The sequence below is a fragment of the Gadus macrocephalus genome, chromosome 13, assembly GCF_031168955.1.
Source record: "Gadus macrocephalus chromosome 13, ASM3116895v1".
Taxonomy (NCBI): domain Eukaryota; kingdom Metazoa; phylum Chordata; class Actinopteri; order Gadiformes; family Gadidae; genus Gadus; species Gadus macrocephalus.
Genome location: NC_082394.1, coordinates 2697161 through 2718097, shown reverse-complemented (window position 1 = coordinate 2718097; position 20937 = coordinate 2697161). Strand labels below are relative to the sequence as shown.

The 20937-nt window shown below is 44.6% G+C and overlaps 1 protein-coding gene across 1 annotated transcript; it reads left to right on the top strand.

Annotated features, from left to right (window-relative positions):
• Positions 1–15566: 15566 nt before the first annotated feature.
• Positions 15567–19447, top strand: LOC132470846 (adenosine receptor A1-like). The gene is made up of 2 exons (XM_060069744.1): positions 15567–16428; positions 18218–19447. The coding sequence occupies exons 1-2, from the start codon at positions 16073–16075 to the stop codon at positions 18852–18854; spliced, it is 993 nt and encodes a 330-aa protein (XP_059925727.1). The 5' UTR covers positions 15567–16072; the 3' UTR covers positions 18855–19447.
• The last annotated feature ends 1490 nt before the right edge of the window (positions 19448–20937 follow it).

The window sequence follows — 20937 nt, the reverse complement described above, 5'->3', positions numbered from 1 at the left end:
ACCGTAACCGGATGTTCATCTGCATGGTCAGCAAAATGCTGTGATAACTTGCTCAACATAGGTCAGGATGTGTACAGGTTGTCAAGTAAATGAGACTTCCTGTACTTCTTCATTCAGAGTAGTCTTACTTTTGGTCACATAGTGTTTCTCTAATTCTACACTCCTGCATGTCGAAACGTTCCAGTATCTTTTCAATATACAAAATATATGTTACGACCCCTCCCTTTCGGCAGCTGATTACTTCCTGCAGGAGTTGGCTGAAAGGGAGGGTCGTTAGGGCAAGTTGCTCACACCTGGCTAGGCCTCTACCCAAGGTGATATAAGTCAGCCTGGTCTCATTGTCTCTCTCTCTCTCCTAGGTTCCACGCTGCTACAGGTTGTTGGTTGTTGGTTCTTTTGATGGCTTCCTTTTACACTCAACAGCACACACACATCTCAACTCATCCATGCACTACATTCACCACTGATGCCACTACTCTCCACACCTCATGCTATTGGTAAATATGATTGTTTAAGTGGTAATAAAACCTGACCCGGATGCCGTACTCAAAACGGGCTAATCCTGAAGTGTGGATCGAAGGACACTCCCCGTACGCGAGTTTATTTTTTGCAGGGTGGTAGCGGGAAGCTCGTGAATATTCATGAGGGAACTCATCCCTCATTGGCTGGGACTTGGCTCGCTGGGACTTTGTCAGAGGGCTTGTGAAAACAGAGGGCTTGTGAAAATCACGAACGCAAATAAATGAAACGTTGTTATAAATCAACACAAATCATTGTATCAATAGTGTGACACATGTTATACAGTAGTTGTTTTTAGACGAGTTAGCATTACGAGCTAACGCTTGTTTTGGCACTTACAGAAAGGTAGCTATAGAGTTGCCGTGTAGTAGGTGGATAATGGATTGATAGGTGAAAATCAATATTAAAATTAATTTAGCCCTACGCGAAAATATTCTATGGATAGGCCTACAGATTTTATGGCCCTTCTTTCTATAATGTAATTGGTTGTGGGGTGTGGCAGAACCACTATAAACAAATATCAGAAATCATACGGTTTATTCTTATCCATCTACACCTAACCTCCAGCAGCTCCATCTCCTCAAAGTTGACATGGGTCTGGCAAATGTTGCAAGCTTTAATAAATCCTGCCATTATGCTCACTACTTCTAGAAACAGAACAGAATGGAATCTTAATGAAAATATCAAGACATGGATGGACAACAATTAGAAAAAAAAAACTTGGAAACAATCACCAGCTGCCGAAAGCACTGCGATGCGCTATACATAACGTTATAAAATATAATAAATAAAAAAAGGATTTACTACAGTAGCCCAGGCTGTGACACATAACAGTTTCACAGGGGCTTTTAGACGAGTGAGCTAACGTTTGTACTTACAGAAAGGTAGCTATAGAGTTGCCGTATAGTAGGTGGGTATCATGTGTCACATTATTGCTAAAATGATTTGTGTTAATTTATAACAACGTTTAATTCATTTGCCGATGCGCTATACATAACGTTATAAAATATAATAAATACAAAAAGGATTTACTACAGTAGCCCCCGTGACACATAACAGTTTCACAGGGGCTTTTAGACGAGTGAGCTAACGTTTGTACTTACAGAAAGGTAGCTATAGAGTTGCCGTGTAGTAGGTGGGTATCATGTGTCACATTATTCGTGTTGATTTATAACAACGTTTAATTCATTTGCGTTCGTGATTTTCACACAAGCCCTCTGACAAAGTCCCAGCGAGCCAAGTCCCAGCCAACAAGTCCCAGCCAATCAGGGATCAGTTCCCTCATGAATATTCACGAGCTTCCCGCTACCACCCTGCAAAAAAAAAATTCGCTCCCCGTACTCAACGGCAGCCATCTTAGCTACGTAGCGGAAGAGGCGGAGCCAGGCTGAGCCAAAGTCGGCGCATTTTCCACATAGCCTGCATTAATAGAGTCATTTTGTAGTTTTTATAGCTGCTAGGCGTAAAGAGTTCACCGTTCAAAGCGGGATGTTTATTGCGGGGGAGGAGCCACGGCGGCAGTCGTGATCGTAATTTCCGGTTAGTGCACCACGGAGTACTCGATTTGGAACAGCACTCGCATCTGAAAAAATAACGTAGTAGATAGTGCGGATAGTATACTTCCTTTAAGTATACTCATGGAAGTACGGGTATGGTCTCACGGGAATACGTGACACTGTCACGTTATTTAATCTATTGAAACGTGATCAGGGACACGTAGGCCTATTTTCTAAATTTTGTATTTCAATTGGAAGTAGGCTATTTGTCGTACACTAGCATGACTTCCAAACTAAGGTTCTGTCCGGGAGCGTTCTCCCTAATGTCCCTTATGGAGCTCCGTACAGATATAATGGTCTTAGAACACTCCCATTCAGAATGCATTGGTTTACATTTCGTTCTGTGTAACACGCAAAAAGTCGGACTATCGTGCTCTGGAACATGCTTCAATAGATTAACGTTCGTGCGCAGGAGCACGCAATCGCGTGATACCGGGTTGCAACCACACACACACACACACACACACACACATACACACACACACACACACAACCTCTTGCAGGCAGACTCATAATCTTGAGCCCATTTATTAGGGAACAGGTGTTATCGGGATTCCATCACTGCATTCCCAGAATCCTGCATTGTGAAAGTCTTCCCTTTTTTTTTTTAAATGTACAATGGCATTTTATTCTACATACAAAACAACCGTATGTAGAATAAGTATTTTTTTGCAGGAGTCCACGACCACCCTGCCCGTTTTGACACACAAAAGTAATTTGAATCATGGATGAGCCAATGATTCATCTGTTTGGAAGGTTTTGTTGGAGACAAACAAAGAATCTTCAGGCAACAGATGTGACAGCTGTGACTGCTCTCTCTCTCTCCTTCGTCTGCTGGGTCCTCTGTGTTTGCCTACCTGCTACAGGTAGCCAGTGGGCGGGGCTGAGAGGCTTGTCAGCTGATGAGGTGCACCTGTGCAGGTCTGCCACGCAGGCTGCCAGTGGAAACAGCCAGTGGCTGTTTCCCAAAGTGAAGGCTGCAGCCTTGCTAGGACGCGTCCTTGCTAGTCGCGTCCTATGGAGATGAGACTAGAGTGCTAGCTCGAGTGCTTCCTAGCGTTTGTAACGTCGGACTTTGGGAACGACTTGGTAGTGTGGAAGCGCTTCCGCTTCCGCTTTTTAATACTGCGTGTCCGCTTGTAAACACATGTGCGCTTATGAATAAAACATGGCAGCAATCAAGCTGATCGATATTTATTTGACTTTTGTCTGTTATGAATGCGGTCATGTCTCCTTCGCATGGAGCCTCTTTGGGGAAGTCACAAAAGCTTTGTTGTGGTTGATCGAATTGTCTTTATTAAAAGGAAAATCCATTCAATTTTTATAAAACTAAGTGAAATTGTCTGAGAACTGAATTCATGCATCACATTTACAGTACGGTTGATTACTATTATGCAGGGGGGAAAAGACAAAGAAAGAGATGATAAACGTGTATTTATTTGGATATATTATTTAACTGATCTGATTCATTCATTCATATATGCCTACAATCTACCAGTGCTTTGAACACATAAGTATATCATATAAAATACAATTAAATACGTTCATTAAAAATTACAAACATTGCAAATGATCGGTTGTGCATTCATTTTACAACATTGGATAGTGGCACTATCCCTTCCACCGGTAAACAAATGTTTGTGCGCCACCCTAAGGCGCACAAAAGCCTCCGTTTGCTGGGCTGACCCTAAAAAAACGATTCAACACAAACATAAATAGGTATACATAAATAATGTAAACTTGTGAGCGAGTAAATTGACATTGGTGACAGTGGTGTTTAACACCAGCTACGTCCATGCAAAATATAGCAACGTATCATTAAGTTGCAAAAACGTTTGAAAAGTGGCACAGGTCTTTAGGCTTGATTATTTGCATTAATATGATGAATCTATAAAAAGCAATACGGCACAAAATATTTCTGAAAACTAATATAACTTCACTTAATTTGAACGTGTACTGCGCTGCCATTTTCAAGAACCCGCCCAGTGAACGCAGAGGATTGTGGGTAGTTTTGGCTCGTCTAGGATGCAGCGATGCATCCTTGAAAAATCTCGGAATTCTCAAAAACAAAGGACGCAAAAATGGCGCGGCTTTCGAGTGTCCTCAACATTGGAACAGTGCTTGTCGGCGTTCTATGACGTAGCGTCCTTAAAAGGGCGGCCGTTGAGCATGCTTCCTTGACATTGGGAAACAGCCAGTCTCTCTCTCTTTCCCCAGAGGCAGGTGGGCTTGGGTTCCGTTTAGGGTGGTTCCTTAAGGTTTTGGACCTTTGGATTGGTTCCATGTTTTGTTTTATGTTCACACTATTCAACATCCCCACAGCACACTTTCCACTGCCCATATACATAGGCTAGTCGAAAGAATTGTGTGTTTGGTCACATATGTTGGTTTGCTGTTCAGGTTTGGTTTGTTGCATTTTGTTTGGGTATTTCCAACATGGTAAAGATGGTTTGTTGTTCCCAGTATTTGTTTTGTCTGTCTGGGTAAGTTTCCTCCGTTCTGGCTCGGTCGGTCCTTGTGATTTTGGTACTGGTTTTCTGTCCAAACCATATAATCGCACATTTTCTAATCTTCCATACGCTACACTAATCCCTTTACAGATTTCATGATACTTACTTTATTCTAGTAAATAACTTTATCCCTTATCATGTGTGGATCCCGATCTTTGCTCTGACCCGAGCCTCGTCTTAATGCAGCCAAGGAGATGGAAGAGCGTTATGAATAATTATTAGATGATTGTGTTGTACAATGAAAGGCAAAATAAGGATGGGATTTTATTTGAACAATAAAATGTGTTGGGCAAATTATAGAGAGGCTGAGATTATAGATTTCATATTCAAAAGGCGAAGGGGTGAAAAAATTTAAGAAATATATTTAAGAAATATAGGCCTACTCAAAGCCCAAATCATTGATATCATACCCTATCCAATAATAAAGAAATTTGAATTTGAATGGTAACAATTCCGTTAAATCCTCGTCCTCGTTTTGAACGTCTCACTCATGGCCGATCAGTGTGTTCTTTCTGATTAGCTCTTAATTGAGATCACCTGTCACGCACCCCTTTATTAAAGGTGAACACAATGGGTTTGGTTTACTTTTCGCATCGGCCTGTGTCAATCGAGGTTGAGTTTAGTGAGGGTTGAAAGTTTTCGATCTAGATTGCAGATCACCATTGTCACTTTATACAAACTGAAAGTATGCGTTGTTGCGTGTTTGTTTTTGTGGGCATTTGACTGAACAGCCCAGACAAATATTGCTACCAACATGGCACTTCGAAACAGACCACCGCAGTGAGTAAAAGTTATTTTCCTTTATTAAATGTTGATGTTTTTGGGCTGTCTCCTCAGACACAAGCCATCAGTATCCCTGCTCTTTGCACCTTGACATGCATGTCGCCGCTGTTTGTTAACCTAGCTTTGCTGATTTGTATCTTGTGATGTGTGTGTGTGTTTTTCTTAACAGGTGTTAGATGACTGACAAGATCTATGGGGGGGCCCCCTTTGGGCCCCCCCATACCAACTTAGTCTTCAAAGGAATCTAGTGCCATGGGACTCCAGTGTCTTCAAAACATCCTCGGAATACATGTGTATGAATGGTCCACCGAAGGGTTGATCTGGAAGCCACCACGATCCACGCAGTAATCTGCTGCGTGGGCCGTAGTGGCTTCCAGAGCCATCTTTCGGTCTTGGTCAGGATTTGTTACAGTTGCCCTTCAATGTAGCAGGCTACGGGTTTCTGAAGAAGCCTGCTTTACGTAGCATTGGAGTACAAATATTGTGCAAAATGCTCATGTAATTGCACTAGCACTAGTAACCTGTAGATTAGCTTAGTTTAACGTCATTCCGTGCTGTCTCTGTCAAATGTGTGGCTTACTTTAAGTCCACAAGGCCCTCTGGTAAACCACGTTGGAACACCCCTGGACAAGGTGATTAGTCACTGGGTGTGTGCTAAAGTTTTGTTCCATTTTTCACTAGTTGGTTAAGGTTTGGTAGAATTGTTTGGATGCTAGCAACGTGATGGCGTATGTACAAGAGCCTACCGTGGCCAGGCCACAGTTGCGACGGTCACGGCCAGATGGCCTAGTGTGAGTGCAACCTTGATTGCATTTGTATACTGTTTACCATTGGATGTTTATGCAATTTGCCTTAATTCATCCGCAGTAAAGCTGCATTTGACTATTCCAGGGTCGTTTTGTACAGGCTTTCAATTGACCATGTTGACTAGTTTGTGGGAAGTTTTTTTTTTTTTTTTTACCCTTGCTTACAATCCAACGGTTGTGACCACTTATGCAACTGGGCTGTGAACCTTGCAATTCTAGTTGCATATTTGTACACGCAAGCTTGTCCATTTCTATCGCCATCACTAACACTAGCTTCAGCATTTCCTTGTAGGCCATTAGCTGACTTGTGTATTGGAGCGATGATTTGGGTATTTTAAGATGCTTGAAAACCTAAAATAAAGCAAAATGCGTGTCTGGTGTGCAAGAGCCAATTTGTTGGCTTGCAGTAGTCGAGGAGTTGCCGTAGGTCGTAAGCCATCTGGAGGTTGTGGCAATGGAGGCTTGTGGTAGATCTGCCATCCAAGAAAGGTTAATTCTTCTGAAGCATGATTAATAGTTTAGTAAATTGAATCTATTCATATAGAACTATAAAATCCAAGACTGCAGCCAGTAAGTCCTTTTATTTAGTCTACCTGACCAGGGACATCTTTGAACTATAGGTCACCTAGCCCAAACTTTTCACTCTTGATAGGTTGTCCTTTTCTCTTGTTTTAACCCGAAAGGGCTGAAATATCAACATTTCAGGTATTCTGTTTGGATAATGTGCAAAACTTTTGGCTTCACTAATAAAAAAAATTAACGAATGTATTTTTCTTAATGTGGTTAAACTTTTTAAATATTTGTATGCAAAATATTTCTGCTCAATTTGTGGTCAATGAAACTCTGAAATTTTTTTAATTTGATAAAACACAACTATGGGTTAAAGGTATTTGCTTTGGGCATCTTTTGATATTTTTAGAATCTAGCTCCATTGCCGTGGTGTCTCCCAGTACTGCAAAGTGCTTCCACAAGTTTAAAAAAGAATGGGCAGAAAACTAAATCTATTTAACATGGGTAGAAAGTTTCCATGGAAGCTCTTGGCTGCTGGTTCCCAACACAGCTCCACTGTTAGCCTGTGACCTTGCGTTTAACTTTTTTCGACTTTTGGTGACTTTCACAAAAGAGAAATGAACTGGTTGATACAATAAACAAGACATTTCATGGTACAATTTTGAACTGTTTGTGGATATTGCATTAAATCCATATGCTTGAAACTTTTCAATAATGCATATCAACGAAACAATGGAATGAAATGAATAGTTCAAGCAATTTGTGGGACTTGGCTGCTTTTACATTATTACTCATTTTGGGGGTTATTTCAGTCTCTCCAACCTGCAGGTCGTGCAAAGAATCATGTGAATGGGAATATTCTATAAATGTCTTGATATCATCTTTCGTCTCAACACTTCTGCTGCAGCCGCTGTTGAAGCGTATGAGTCCTTTGAGACCCCCTTTGATAAACCTGTTGATAAACATCACTTCCTTTAGGGCTTCGGCCTCCTAATTGATCATTATAGTATAATTGAATGCCCTCTTTCATATATATGATACCTCCACCACTGGGACATGGCAACAATTCTCCAAATCCATATGGGGGGGATGCTTGTGGACAGTAGGAGTATATACTCGACATAAATAGGAAGCAAACTCCTCTCACAAATGAGTAATGACATCTCACAAGTATTTATTTAATAAATTGTTTCAATTTATAATAATCCAAAATCCGTTGGCTTTTTGTCGAGGGAATCCAGGGCGACGCTCACTTCCGGGTTGGCCAACATACGTCATCCCTCCACCACTCTACTGTAAAAACACATGTTCAAGTTGAATGAGAATAATAATAATAATAATTCTGCCATAGTATTTATTTAAGGGGGGGGGGGGGGGGGGGATACAAGTCTTTTGGCCATTTGTAGTGTTGATCAGCAGAGAAATAATTTGCCCGCAAAGACGGTGACGTCGCTTAGCAACGGTAGACGCTGGGGTAGACAAGTCACCGGACTACTACCCATGCAAGTGAACGGAGCGTTCCACGGCATTGAGAAGACCCGTGTAATAAAGGCCTATAATATTTCTGTTTATGGCATAGATTTCTCCTCAGATTAGGCCAATAAACCAATGGTAAAATAAAAATAAAAACGCTCGATCAAAGGCCCGGCCCGAGTATAGTGGTGGGAAATATCGGCCCGACCCGGCCCGCGTCGGGCTCGGGCTCGGGCAGAGAATCTAAACACTGGAACTACTTAGCAGGTGTCTGTAGGGCTATATCAGGAGTTAATGCACGCACTGCAGCCAATCAGAATCAGAGTATTCCCCCAGACCGTGGTCTAAACAATATTATTCACGAGTTATAAACAACCCCTACACATCAATATTAATGATAACCCTGTGGAAATTGCCATAAGTGAGAGACACAATTTCGCACGTTGAGCACACAGTTGTGTGACTCGTTTATTTAGTAAGAGAGAAACGGGAAATCAAAACGTGCTGAAAGTAAACAAATCCCGCATGGGCTCTGACGTCATGAGACGCTCTTAATCCTTAAAAGGGACAGCGATCCCTGAACCACCAAGACAGTAAACGACATGCCTAACACAATTGAAAGAACAACACATAACAAAATACTGTAGGTGAATTATGTTACACTCACTACAACCCATTAAATACGGTATGATTTCTAGATGTCATGGCAACGTCCGCTCGCGACACTGGACTTGCGATCGAGGCATCGACGCGGACGTTCATTCACATAGCCAAAAACAAGAGAATAGATGGCTAGATAAAATAAACATCAAGACATACAATTCTAAAAAGAACAGATGAAGCAGCTACCCTTTTTTCCTTCGCGGTTTGCCTACAGAGCAGCGCACCTGCATTTAATATAGGCCTATCCGTGTATTGTCACAATTTCTCAGTATCAAAGGTGAAAGTAGAAACGGGTGGCCAAAAGCTGTCATATTGTTAGTTATCACAGACAATTTTAAGTAGAAACGGGTGGCCAAAAGCTGTCATTTGTTAGTTATCACAGACAATTTTCAACAATGAATGATCTGTACGGAGCTCCATAAGGGACATTAGGGAGAACGCTCCCGGACAGAACCTTAGTTTGGAAGTCATGCTTAGTGACACGACAAATAGCCTACTTCCAATTGAAATACAAAATTTAGAAAATAGGCCTACGTGTCCCTGATCACGTTTCAATAGATTAAATAACGTGACAGTGTCACGTATTTTCGTGAGACCATACCCGTACTTCCATGAGTATACTTAAAGGAAGTATACTATCCGCACTATCTACTACGTTATTTTTTCAGATGTGAGTGCTGTTCCAAATCGAGTACTCCGTGGTGCACTAACCGGAAATTACGATCACGACTGCCGCCGTGGCTACTCCCCCGCAATAAACATCCCGCTTTGAACGGTGAACTCTTTACGCCTAGCAGCTATAAAAACTATAAAAACTACAAAATGACTCTATTAATGCAGGCTATGTGGAAAATGCGCCGACTTTGGCTCAGCCTGGCTCCGCCTCTTCCGCTACGTAGCTAAGATGGCTGCCGTCGAGTACGGGGAGTGTCCTTCGATCCACACTTCAGGATTAGCCCTGAGTACGGCATCCGGGTCCTTGAAGTATACTTATTTTCGCCGGATCTTACTCAAATTTTGGCTAGTAAGTACGGACAGTACGGGTATTGGAACACGGCACAGGTTCGAGCGTGTGCATGGGTTGAATTGCGTGTGTCTCACGCCGAATGCATGAGACATGAGAGCCCTGTACTTACGTGACACAAACCAGCACCGCAAACGTTCTCTCCCGCTTGAGATGACGTCTTTCTTTATAGGTTCATGGGTCTGATTCGCCGATTTCCCATGCTGATATCCCCGAAGATTCTCGGGCATCTTCGACAATTTGGCTATAGATTGTCTCATTACACGCTAAATAATATAATTATAGCCTAATTATATATATAGCCTATACATATATATAGGCAATATATATATATATATATATATACATATAGCATTTGTGGTTTTGGCATAAACATAACTAGGGTGCACTGTACTATCTGCGCACACCCTTTCTGAAGCCTCTCTCGCTCTCTCTCTCTCTCTCTCTCTCTGTCCCTCCCTCTCTCTCTTTCTCTCTCTCGTACCGTTTTGTGGAGCACGTTAATTGTCTTAGAACACTCCCATTCAGAATGCATTGGTTTACATTTCGTTCTGTGTAACACGCAAAAAGTCGGACTATCGTGCTCTGGAACACGCTTCAATAGATTAACGTTCGTGCGCAGGAGCACGCAATCGCGTGATACCGGCCATGTTCGCCAAACAGACGAAAGACGTAATGTTGACATACTAAAACTACATTTGTGAATGTGTTCAATGATGTACCTGTCTGATCGTATTTTCTGTAGATGGATGGTTAAATAATGTCACATGATCGGTCATACTGCAGGCTTTCATTTGCAAGTGCACTAATTGCGTGCCAGTCTCCAATAGGCAATACCTGGCATTTATTCAGTTGTTGATTGCAGTTCTAAGTGCGCCGTATTGGCGCCAATTATTGTTGTGTTTGCATTGTAATGCACAACTTTGCCTCTCCTTGTTATAAAACATTGTGCATCCAAACAATGCAGGCTCCTATGTCAGTACTGACATAGCTAAAGTGTTGCTTTAGGAATAGGCAACTATAGCAAATCGGATATTGTTGTGTGTGTGTTGTCATGTAGGCTATAGACTGATTGCTTGCATCCATGAAGTATTGTAATGTTATAGGCCTACTGGATATTGAGAAAAGATCAGTATTGCGCAACAATAGGGGGATGGGGACCCTCTGAATATTGACGGCTAACTCGCACACTGGCCGTAAACCTTCTTTATCAATTGATTCAGCGTGTAAGTGTTCATCGGCTTAATCCGACCCGACTCCGGCAGCGTTAACAAGCGATCAGTCCATCATTTACAAACCAATCACAGGGCACTATTGTCAAAACATTGTGGAACTCTCCTTAAACATGTGTCGCTTCATGCTAACAGAAACACTTTCTTCCATCTTCTCTAGAACTTTTTGAGAATTTGTTGGGTGAACTTTTCATCTCCATGTTAGAGTAGAAACGATTCAGCCGATACGATATGTATTCTCATTGGGCCGAGTTGGCCCAGCAGCAATGGAGCGTCTCCTTGGGCCCTGAACACTTCTGGAGCAAGATGCCTCACCACTATGTGTCCATGTACCATCATATAGCCATTTAGCAGACGCATCTCCACCCTCTTAAGGCCTTTTTATGTTCCCACGTTCCCGCAACACAATGACCACGCAGACGCTGAGACGCAGTCGTGAAGCTTTATGGTTCTGCGTCGGGTTGTAGCAAGCGGACCAATCACAGCCCTTGATGCTGCGTCGCCTCGACGGAAGGTGACGATTTTTGTGAGGCGCACGTCCGGCCCATGCGGTGGTCGCAAGGAGGGTCTGCAAGGACGTAAAAAAGGTCCGTAACCCCCCTTGCGTTGCGTGAACGTGGAACCATAAAGAGCCCTTTACAGTGATGTCACTAAGGACCAGGTAGGGGTGGGGCGCACGTTTCTCACGACCATGCGACCCTAACGACCATGAATGAGTCAGCTATCCTTCCCCCGAATGTGAACCGTTTTGGATCGAGAAGTGCAACTAAAGGTGCAACGACCTGAGTGTGACGGTGGGTGTGTGAATACATTGCTGCACGTGCGCTTTCTTCCTAAGGGGTACGCTATGTTTGCTGAGTACCTATAACCCGAACGGCATGTGATTTGTGTGATGAAACCATTTTGTGATTTCAGAGTGACGAGGGATGGCCTCGGTGGGGAATTGCTCATCGCCCCATGGTGACAGGATGTTTATGCTAATCAGTACCGGTAATAGAAGATGCATCGCCACGATGTCCCTTTAGAAGCAGCGGGAGCGATCGGTCTGCTTCTAATCCAATCAGAGGCTTCTAAGGCTGGAAGGGTCCCATGGTGAACCAAACCACATCTCAATTGTTGAGATATTTATAAATAATAATAATAATAATTATGAATTATTATAATAATAATAATAATTATTATAATAATTATTATAATAAGCCCAATAAATAAATAAATAAAGTGAGCTGGAGCCAATCAAGTGAACGTTGGAATCTCCCCCATGTTTATTTTTGTTTGTTTTCAAGAAGTACGATTTTAGGGCTGAAAGATGGCATGCATGCAATGTAGCACACACCACCGAGCTGAACGTTTTTCTGGTGGTGGAATACTCCACAATACTCCGATATAATAATTCGATTTTGATCTGAGATGCTGCTAAGAACGTATTCAATGTGTACTTCAATCAATCACCTTTTGCAGTTGTACAACTTACTTTACAAAACGATCATGACAGCCCAGAAGGCAGTAGGCTGTGACGATGTGAGTGCGACCTGAGAACGACCTCCGTTATTGTTTGCACGACGTCCTAAATAAGACGCCATAATGCCGTATTTATACTGGTGCCAGGGTGAAGCGTGTGTTTTAGTGGTTCCCACAGTCTCATTATGGACGATTTACATTCCTGACATTTGCAGAGACATCCTCTGCTGAGCATGCAGAAGCACCCCCCCCCCCACACACACACACACACACACACACACACACACACACGCATATGCGCACGCACATACACGCACACAGACACACATCACCACCCCCATCAGCATAATAACGGCCTGCAGATAAAACAATGTAGACCCAATAAAACTGAGTTAGTGGAGTGTGTCTGTTTTAGCTGAAACACTAAAAGTTCAGAGCATAAGTCCAAGACCAGGGGAGGGACAATACCACACACACGCACACGCACACGCTCACGCTCACGCTCGCACACGCACACGCACACACACACACACACACACACACACACACACACACACCTAAGCGCTGAGTCACCCATTTCCTGCACGACAAAAGGCTGAACAAAATGAATGTTGTTTACAGTTTCACCTCCCATTCCCTTAAATGGAATGAAATCCATCCCTGTAATTGGTTTACTAATGATTGCTTTATGCTCAATGAACAAAATTAGCTTGTTTAGCATAACTAGCTACAGCCTCTCCATACAGCTAGTGTGGGTTATCATTGTTTTGGAAAAAGTAATAATTCAAGCAATATCACACGACAGGAAGTCATGTTACTCTTAATATCAGCAGGCTGGGATAATAAAACAATTCCAACCGCACCATTTAATTGTTATAAGTGAGAACTGATTTGTTTGATTATCAAAACATTTATTTGGCTCCGTCAACATGAATAGTTCCGCAGTTGGACTGAGACTGGACTGTTGCCAAGCGACACACAAACATTTTTCTGCCCAATAGCTTGATACTTGATAGTCCAGCTACTTTTCAGCTTGTACATTTGTCTCTATTTCCAAGAAACATTTCTGTTTACATTTTATGGGCAATTAGTGAAATAAGAGTTGGTTGACAGTCGCTTTGTGTCATGTGTAATTCTGATGAGTTAAAAGCTAACGATAATCAACTTAATTAAAGGTTATTAGGAACGTCTTGACAGCGGATCGATACGTTTAGTTAGAAGTCCCAATGCTGCTCTACATTACTCACATCTCTCATGGAAAGGCTCTCGTCAAATCAAATAAATCGGTTGCAGCAAATGGCTGCATATATATTGATGAAGAATAACTTATTTTAGGACTCTTCTGACCCCAAAGTATTAGATCTGTGAGCATGATGATGGGAAGAGACGGCAAGTTAACGAGCATATATGTAATGAGGCAATGGGTGTACAGGATCGGGCCAGACTCACTGAAGTACTCTCTGAACTACAGCTGAAATCCTGATCAATATCCATCCCTCTTCTATCCCCTAACCTACGGTTAGTCCCATTCTTTGTTTTAAAGCAGGGGTTCTGACGTCACTTGCACTGTAAAGTCACATCACTTGGTGCCAACTTCAAATCGACAATTAGTGACTGCAACAACTTGCAGTACACAAGAGGAGCTCCAGCTCTGTCTGTGCAGTTTGATTGCTCGGTGTAGATGGCTCTAGGCAGATACTGGGGGGCCTATAGGGAAACGTCTGCAAGACTGCAAGAATCGACACAACAAATCCGTCAGTAGATTGGCCTCAGTGTAAGACGTCGTGTTTCCAGTGGCCATGCAAATACAAACTATCTCAACACCTTTCAATTAGAGAGAGGAATGGAGACATCTCTAGGTCCAAGGAGACATGCCTTTTCAATTGAGTAGTAGTGATACAAATGAGGTTTCTATCATTTGTATACCATTTTGCATTATAGTTACGATTAATATTTCCACAACGATTATATATATACATATATTTGTATTTATACATTAAATCCCAACACATTTATTGAAAAACACACACACACACACACACACACACACACACACACACACACACACACACACACACACACACACACACACACACACACACACACACGCATTCACCCTTATCTTGGCTTTTGAATATGTAGGAAGTGACACTTTTGCAGAAATTTCTTTTCCGGTTTGTCTATGCAAACAAAAGCAGCTAACAGCGCCCTAAGCCAAGCTGCTGAAACTCCTTGCCTGATGGAAAGCCTTCATCCGTCACCTCCATGTGTGGCGGAACCATCTCACCTCCCGCTAACCTGCCGTCGTACACACGGAGCGCCGCATTCACGACCATTACTCACAAGTTGCATAATTCCAATAAATGAACTTGTCTCCCTAGTGGCGAGACGTCACATGATACAATCGATGTGGTCTTGCGGTAGAGAGGAAATATTGGAAATTAAATCGCCCGGTAATCGCTGCAGTATAACCTATCTATATATATATATATATATATATATATATATATATATATATATATATATACATACATACATATCTATATATATATATATATATAAATTATTTTGATCTGTTTCATTCCAAAAATTATATTTACACAGTTAAAGGTCTTTAAAAACAACAGTACATGGAGTAAAATTGTATTTAATATCTGTCATTGATAAGCTTAATCTCACAATAAGGTTTGTATCAGTGGTGTTTAAAAGCAACATTTTACAATGCTGTGAGTGAGGGTATGTATCTCTTGTGTATTATTGTGTCATATATTATTACCATAATGTATATCATAGCATGGGAACACACACACACACACACACACACACACACACACACACACACACACACACACACACACACACACACACACACACACACCCCAGAGAAACCACTGCTGATGTCGTGATTCTGATCCTGGGTGCCGCAGGAACACTAAAGTCCCTCGCCTCCGTTTAATGACTTCTCTTGAGAAGAGGGAGAGGGAGAGATTGAGGGGGAAGGGGGGGGAGGGAAGAGAGAGAGACATAAAATGAGAGCAAGACAGTAAATGACAGGAGAGAGAGAAGGAGAGAGAGAGGTAGAGGGAGAGGGCAAGAGAGAGCAGATAGTGTAAGAGAGGGTGTGTGACTGAATGAGAGCGCGCGAGAGAGAGAGAGAGAGAGAGAGAGAGAGAGAGAGAGAGAGAGAGAGAGAGAGAGAGAGAGAGAGGGGGAGAGAGAGAGAGAGAGAGAGAGAGCGAGAGCAAGAGACTGCGGGGGAGAGAGAGTCCACCCATTTCTATGTAGAACTGAAAGTACAGACGAGGCGCTCATAAGAATCTGCGGTGAGGGGGGCCTGTCAGCAGAGAGCCACTAAGCACCCATCCGGCCCAGGGAGAACATGGATCCAGCAAGAGGGGACCACGTTGGCTCCTCCGCAGCCCCGAGCCCCACCACCTGACCTGGACTAAACCACAGCGGGGGATCGTTCTAAAAAAGAACAGCCGCGCAGGATCGAACAACCGAGGAAAACGCCTCGCAAAAAAAGAAACACAAAATGTCCTTTTCGCTGGGCGTCCGGCCACGGGAGCAGGTGGACCTGCTGTACATCTCCATGGAGACGGCCATCGCCCTGGCCTCGGTGCTGGGCAACGTGCTGGTGGTGGCGGCGGTGGTGGTCAACCGCTCGCTGCGGGACACCACCTTCTGCTTCATCGCGTCGCTGGCGGTGGCCGACATCGCGGTGGGCGCGCTGGTCATCCCCCTGGCCGTGGTCATCAGCCTGGGCCTGGAGACTCAGTTCTACACATGCCTGCTGCTCTCCTGCCTGCTGCTGGTCATCACCCAGGGTTCCATCCTGTCGCTGCTCGCCATCGCCGTCGACCGCTTCCTCCGGGTCAAGATCCCGACCAGGTGAGCTCTGATCCGACGCGGAGGAGGGGGGGGGGCGGGAGAAGGCGTGCAGCCAGGGAGCTCGGTGACACCCGAACGCACCTCTCGTCGTCCCAGTATGATTCACTCCCCTTACATTCATTGGCCTGTGTCAAAGTGGGGCCCGCAAGACAGCACGCTTTCCACATAGTGGGTCGGGGTCAGAATAGTGTTTCAACACAGCAAACTGACAAATGTACTTGTTGTGAGTCGTGTTGGATAAAAGCGTCTGCTAAATGCCCTTAATATAAATATAAAAGGTACGCATTGAGCTGGGATTCACACAGGACCCCCTGCTTTAGTTTCGCTCATCACATTGGTTTTTTTGGGACCTGAAAAAAAGCGATAATTTTTAACTCGATGTGGGGTGGGGTGGGAGGGGTACTGCTGGGGCCGGCCTGCATGTGTTCAGGGGGATCGATAGTTTTAAAAACAGATCAAGAGATAAGGGCCAACAAGACAATAAGTTGCACTTAGGTGTTCAAATACATGGAGCTGATTACACAACATGCAATCAAGGTCAAAGGCTTGGTTTAAAGTGTTTTTTTAATTATACCGTTTGTTCCGGTTTTGGTTGAAAGGAGAATAAAGAGTAGCGCACTTCTGGAAATCTAACTGTGAGAAGCAGCCCCATATATCTCTGCCCAGCCTCATGTAAATCGATGGGACAGGCATCAAAACCTCTTAAGTTAATGAAACTGTTTCTCTGTCCGGCATAAATAAATTTGTTTTAGGTACACTTTCCGAAAGCCACAGTGGCAGTCATCCAAGCCGTTTCTGCTTATCGCTGTGGTTTTCTTCTTCAGAGAGGAGTAATAGTGGTGAGGCATTCATGATCAGAGAGTCTGTAACAGGATGCCATAGTTTTAACTCAACCTTTGCTGTTATGTAGTGTAATGACGGTTGACTCAGAGACGAAAGGTTCTGAGTTTGATTCTCAACATCCCCAGTGGCAGCCTACCTGATCGGGTAGCCTATTTCTTTGTGAGATATTGCGCAACACCACAGTTGTGGAATAGTATTGTATTTTTTTTTATACATTTATGTATGCATACACTAGCCTCCTCTCTGAACAGAGTGAGCCCTGAACACCGTTTCAGAGTCTTTTAAAGGGCTCATGTCATGCCACCAGGTGTTGGTGTGATTAGCTGGTACAAGCCGTTTGGCACAGGGAAGGAATTATTTTCATAGTGACATCACGATCATCAGTCTAACAGCCCACCCAGTGGACTGTCGCAAACGTTGCTCATCTATCCGTCATACATCTGGGTGGACACGCCCACTTGTGATGTCATTATGAAAATCATTCTTTCCCTGTGCCAAACAGCTAATCACACCCACACCCGGAGACATGACATGAGCCCTTTAAACACCCCTTTCACCCCCTCCAGAAGTCTATTGTCCTTAAAGCAAAGGAGGCCCCTCTCCATAATGCAATTGAGCATTGACCTTAAATCCAAAGTGAGATGCTTGGGCACCCCCTTGGCTTCCCGGGTAGAGTCTGCACCATTCAGACAAAGTCCTGATCGCAGCGCACCGGGTTCCATTCCTGCCCGTGGACCTTTGCTGCATGTTCTCCCCTCACTCTCAGAAACCTTCCTGTCTCACACAGCGAAAAAATGGTAAAATGTATACCTAAAGCCCAGAGATTCCTGCGCTCTCACCGAACAGATACTGTATATGCATCAAGAGGCGCATCATGTTTACCCCCCCATCCCCCCGCCCCTACCTCCACCCTGACTAAGCAGTGCCTGTCTCCTCCCCCCTTCAGGTACTGCGTCGTGGTGACCCCGGGACGGGCCCGGGTGGCGGTCGGCCTGTGCTGGCTCCTCTCCTTCATCTCCGGCCTGGTGCCCATGCTGGGCTGGCACGTCCGCCCCGACCCCCGTCTCCACGGTAACGCCAGCGGCGACGCGCCCATCGCGTGCAGGTTCACCTCGGTGGTCAGCATGCACTTCATGGTGTACTTCAACTTCCTGGGCTGCGTGGTGGTGCCGCTGGTGGTCATGACGGCGCTCTACGGCGAGATCTTCCGGGTGATCTGCGTCCGTCTGGGCCGCCGCGCCGAGGCCACGTGCGACGGCGACGACGGCCGGCGCTACTACCAGAAGGAGCTGCGTCTGGCCAAGTCGCTGGCGCTGGTGGTGGCGCTGTTCGCCCTCTGCTGGCTGCCGCTGCACATCCTGAACTGCGTGGCGCTCTTCTGTCCCTCGTGCCCGCTGCCCAAGGCCGCCGTCTACACCGGCATCTTCCTGTCGCACGTCAACTCGGCGCTCAACCCGCTGGTGTACGCCTTCCGCATCAAGCGCTTCCGGGTGACGCTGATCCGGATCTCGCGGCGATGCGGGCTCTGTCGGCCCGCCGAGCCCAGCCTCTTCCCTGAGGGGAAGACCGTCCTGACGGGGTAGAGGACCACTGACCCCTGACCTCCGGATCTGTGACCCCTGACCCCCGGATCTGTGACCAATGAACCCTGACCTGTGATGTGACGGCGGGTTTAAACTGAATGTGTTCCACAAGTAGCAGCGGTGATAAGGATGGAGTAGTAAATGGATTTGATTGAGTGGAAGATATTATCCACTTCCTGTTGGCTTTCAGTCCCATTCTGATGAGCTCTTGACGGCTAAACGGATTTTAGTTTTTTCAGCTTAAGTATGATCCGTGGTTAATCGACTCATATTTCTGGGAAATACTCATCTCATTTCTGAATACCAAATGACGGCTGTTGGAATTGGATAAATAATGGATTGGACATTAACTTGTTTATCTCCAAACAGACAAGTGCTGTCAACACAACAGATATGATAATATCTGCACATCACGATGTACTTTCCTTTTAAGTCCCAAATGGGATTAATTGCCCAGTCTACATCCAGTTCACGTTACAACAAATACATCCCTTATTGTTTCGTATTCAATTTCTCGGTTGGTTATGTACATCAGAAAAAAGAATAAATTGCTTGGTTTGTTGATGGTCTATAATAATAAATGTGCAACTGAGTATTTTGTAAACTGACTTGATATTTTATGTAAAAAAAGGCTCCCCACTAATTGTTGGTGATTTCTTAAACCTACTAAGTTGTTCTCTTAGCCAGGGGGCCAGTCTGGTGAAAGGAAGATATTTCAGATAGGAACCAATACAGAGTTAAGGCCTTATCGCTTCCGACCGGTACACGCTTTCCGCCGCCCGGCAGTATTTACCAGCACCGAACACGTTCCAACCTCCAGGTTATCCAGAACCTCCTCCGGCAGAGCGCTGAACAGAACCGTATTTCTATATCAGCGGGACGGGCCGTTAAAGGCTCCCCCTAGGGCTCCGTTTGAGTCACTCACAGGGCATTATGGAGCCGTGATCCATTCTGCCCCCCCCTCCCCTCCCAGACACTCCCCACACCCTTCAAAGCCTCTGCTCAAGCTGTCTGCCCAGGATCTGCATCATCATCACTTTGAGGGTCGCACGGTCCTCTGCTCGCTCTCCCATCGGTTATACGCACACACGTCGAGGGGCGCCGTCGGTACGTCGTTTCAAACGTGTGTCGTTTTAATTTGTACGCGCTGTCGGTCTGGACGAGCCATGCCGTGTTGTAGAGCTCCGCAAACCGAATGGATCGGCGTGAACTTCATGGTGTACTTCAACTTCCTGGGCTGCGTCGTGGTACCGCTGGCGGTCATGATGGCCATGTTGTGTTCGGCGTGTTCAGCGGTCATCGTTATTTTGTCTCTACGAGACAAAATAACAAATGAAACAAAACGAACATCCCTCTTTCACTTCCCCCTTCGATTTGAAAGTTTCCTTCCCTCTTCCCCTACTTCTGCTTCTCCTTATCTCTGTCCAGGCCTTGTCTCCAAAAGTTTCTTTCCCTTGTACCGATGTGCCTTTTCTCTGCTCTTCCATCTGTCACCTCGGTGGGCGTGGAGGGATTTGAGGCGGCTGAGTCCCTGCTAATCCATAACACCACTTAGTGATGAAGGTGTGCTATTCAAACCTACCCCGTTAGTCTCTCTCTCCCTCAGCCTGGACTCCACAGAGCTCGCTGAGCCAGTGTGGAGATACGTGAGAGGATTAAAGAGATACAGAAACCCTCTGGCCTTTTTCAAAGAGGGCCGACGTCTTCGTACAGGAAAAGGGTTTTCAATGAAAGTCATCCTCTGACCTGACCGAAGACAGCCACAACTCACGGTAAAATTCACGAGGGACTTTATTATTACCTGTCTTTTTATATTGATGTTTTATTCCTCCGTGGAGTTCCCTGTTCATGAAGATATGAGTCTGATACCTGATTGATTTAATGGTGATGAACCCACCAATATTGCATTTGATATATTGCAAGTGTTCAGTCACTTCAGAACACTGAAGTGACTTCCTGCAGAAAGTTGCGAATATGTAGCTTTGAGTGAAGTCATGACTCATGCCGATACAAAGAAGGCGAACCAAGCTTCCCCTTGTGGTGCAGTAGGCCTATTGGTGAGTTTATCCACAATGTCTACAAT

Coding starts and splice junctions, on each gene's coding strand:
- LOC132470846 (XM_060069744.1), top strand. CDS start 16,073: ATGTCCTTTTCGCTGGGCGTCCGGCCACGGGAGCAGGTGGACCTGCTG. Junction 16,429..18,217: donor CGGGTCAAGATCCCGACCAG/GTGAGCTCTGAT, acceptor TCCCCCCTTCAG/GTACTGCGTCGTGGTGACCC.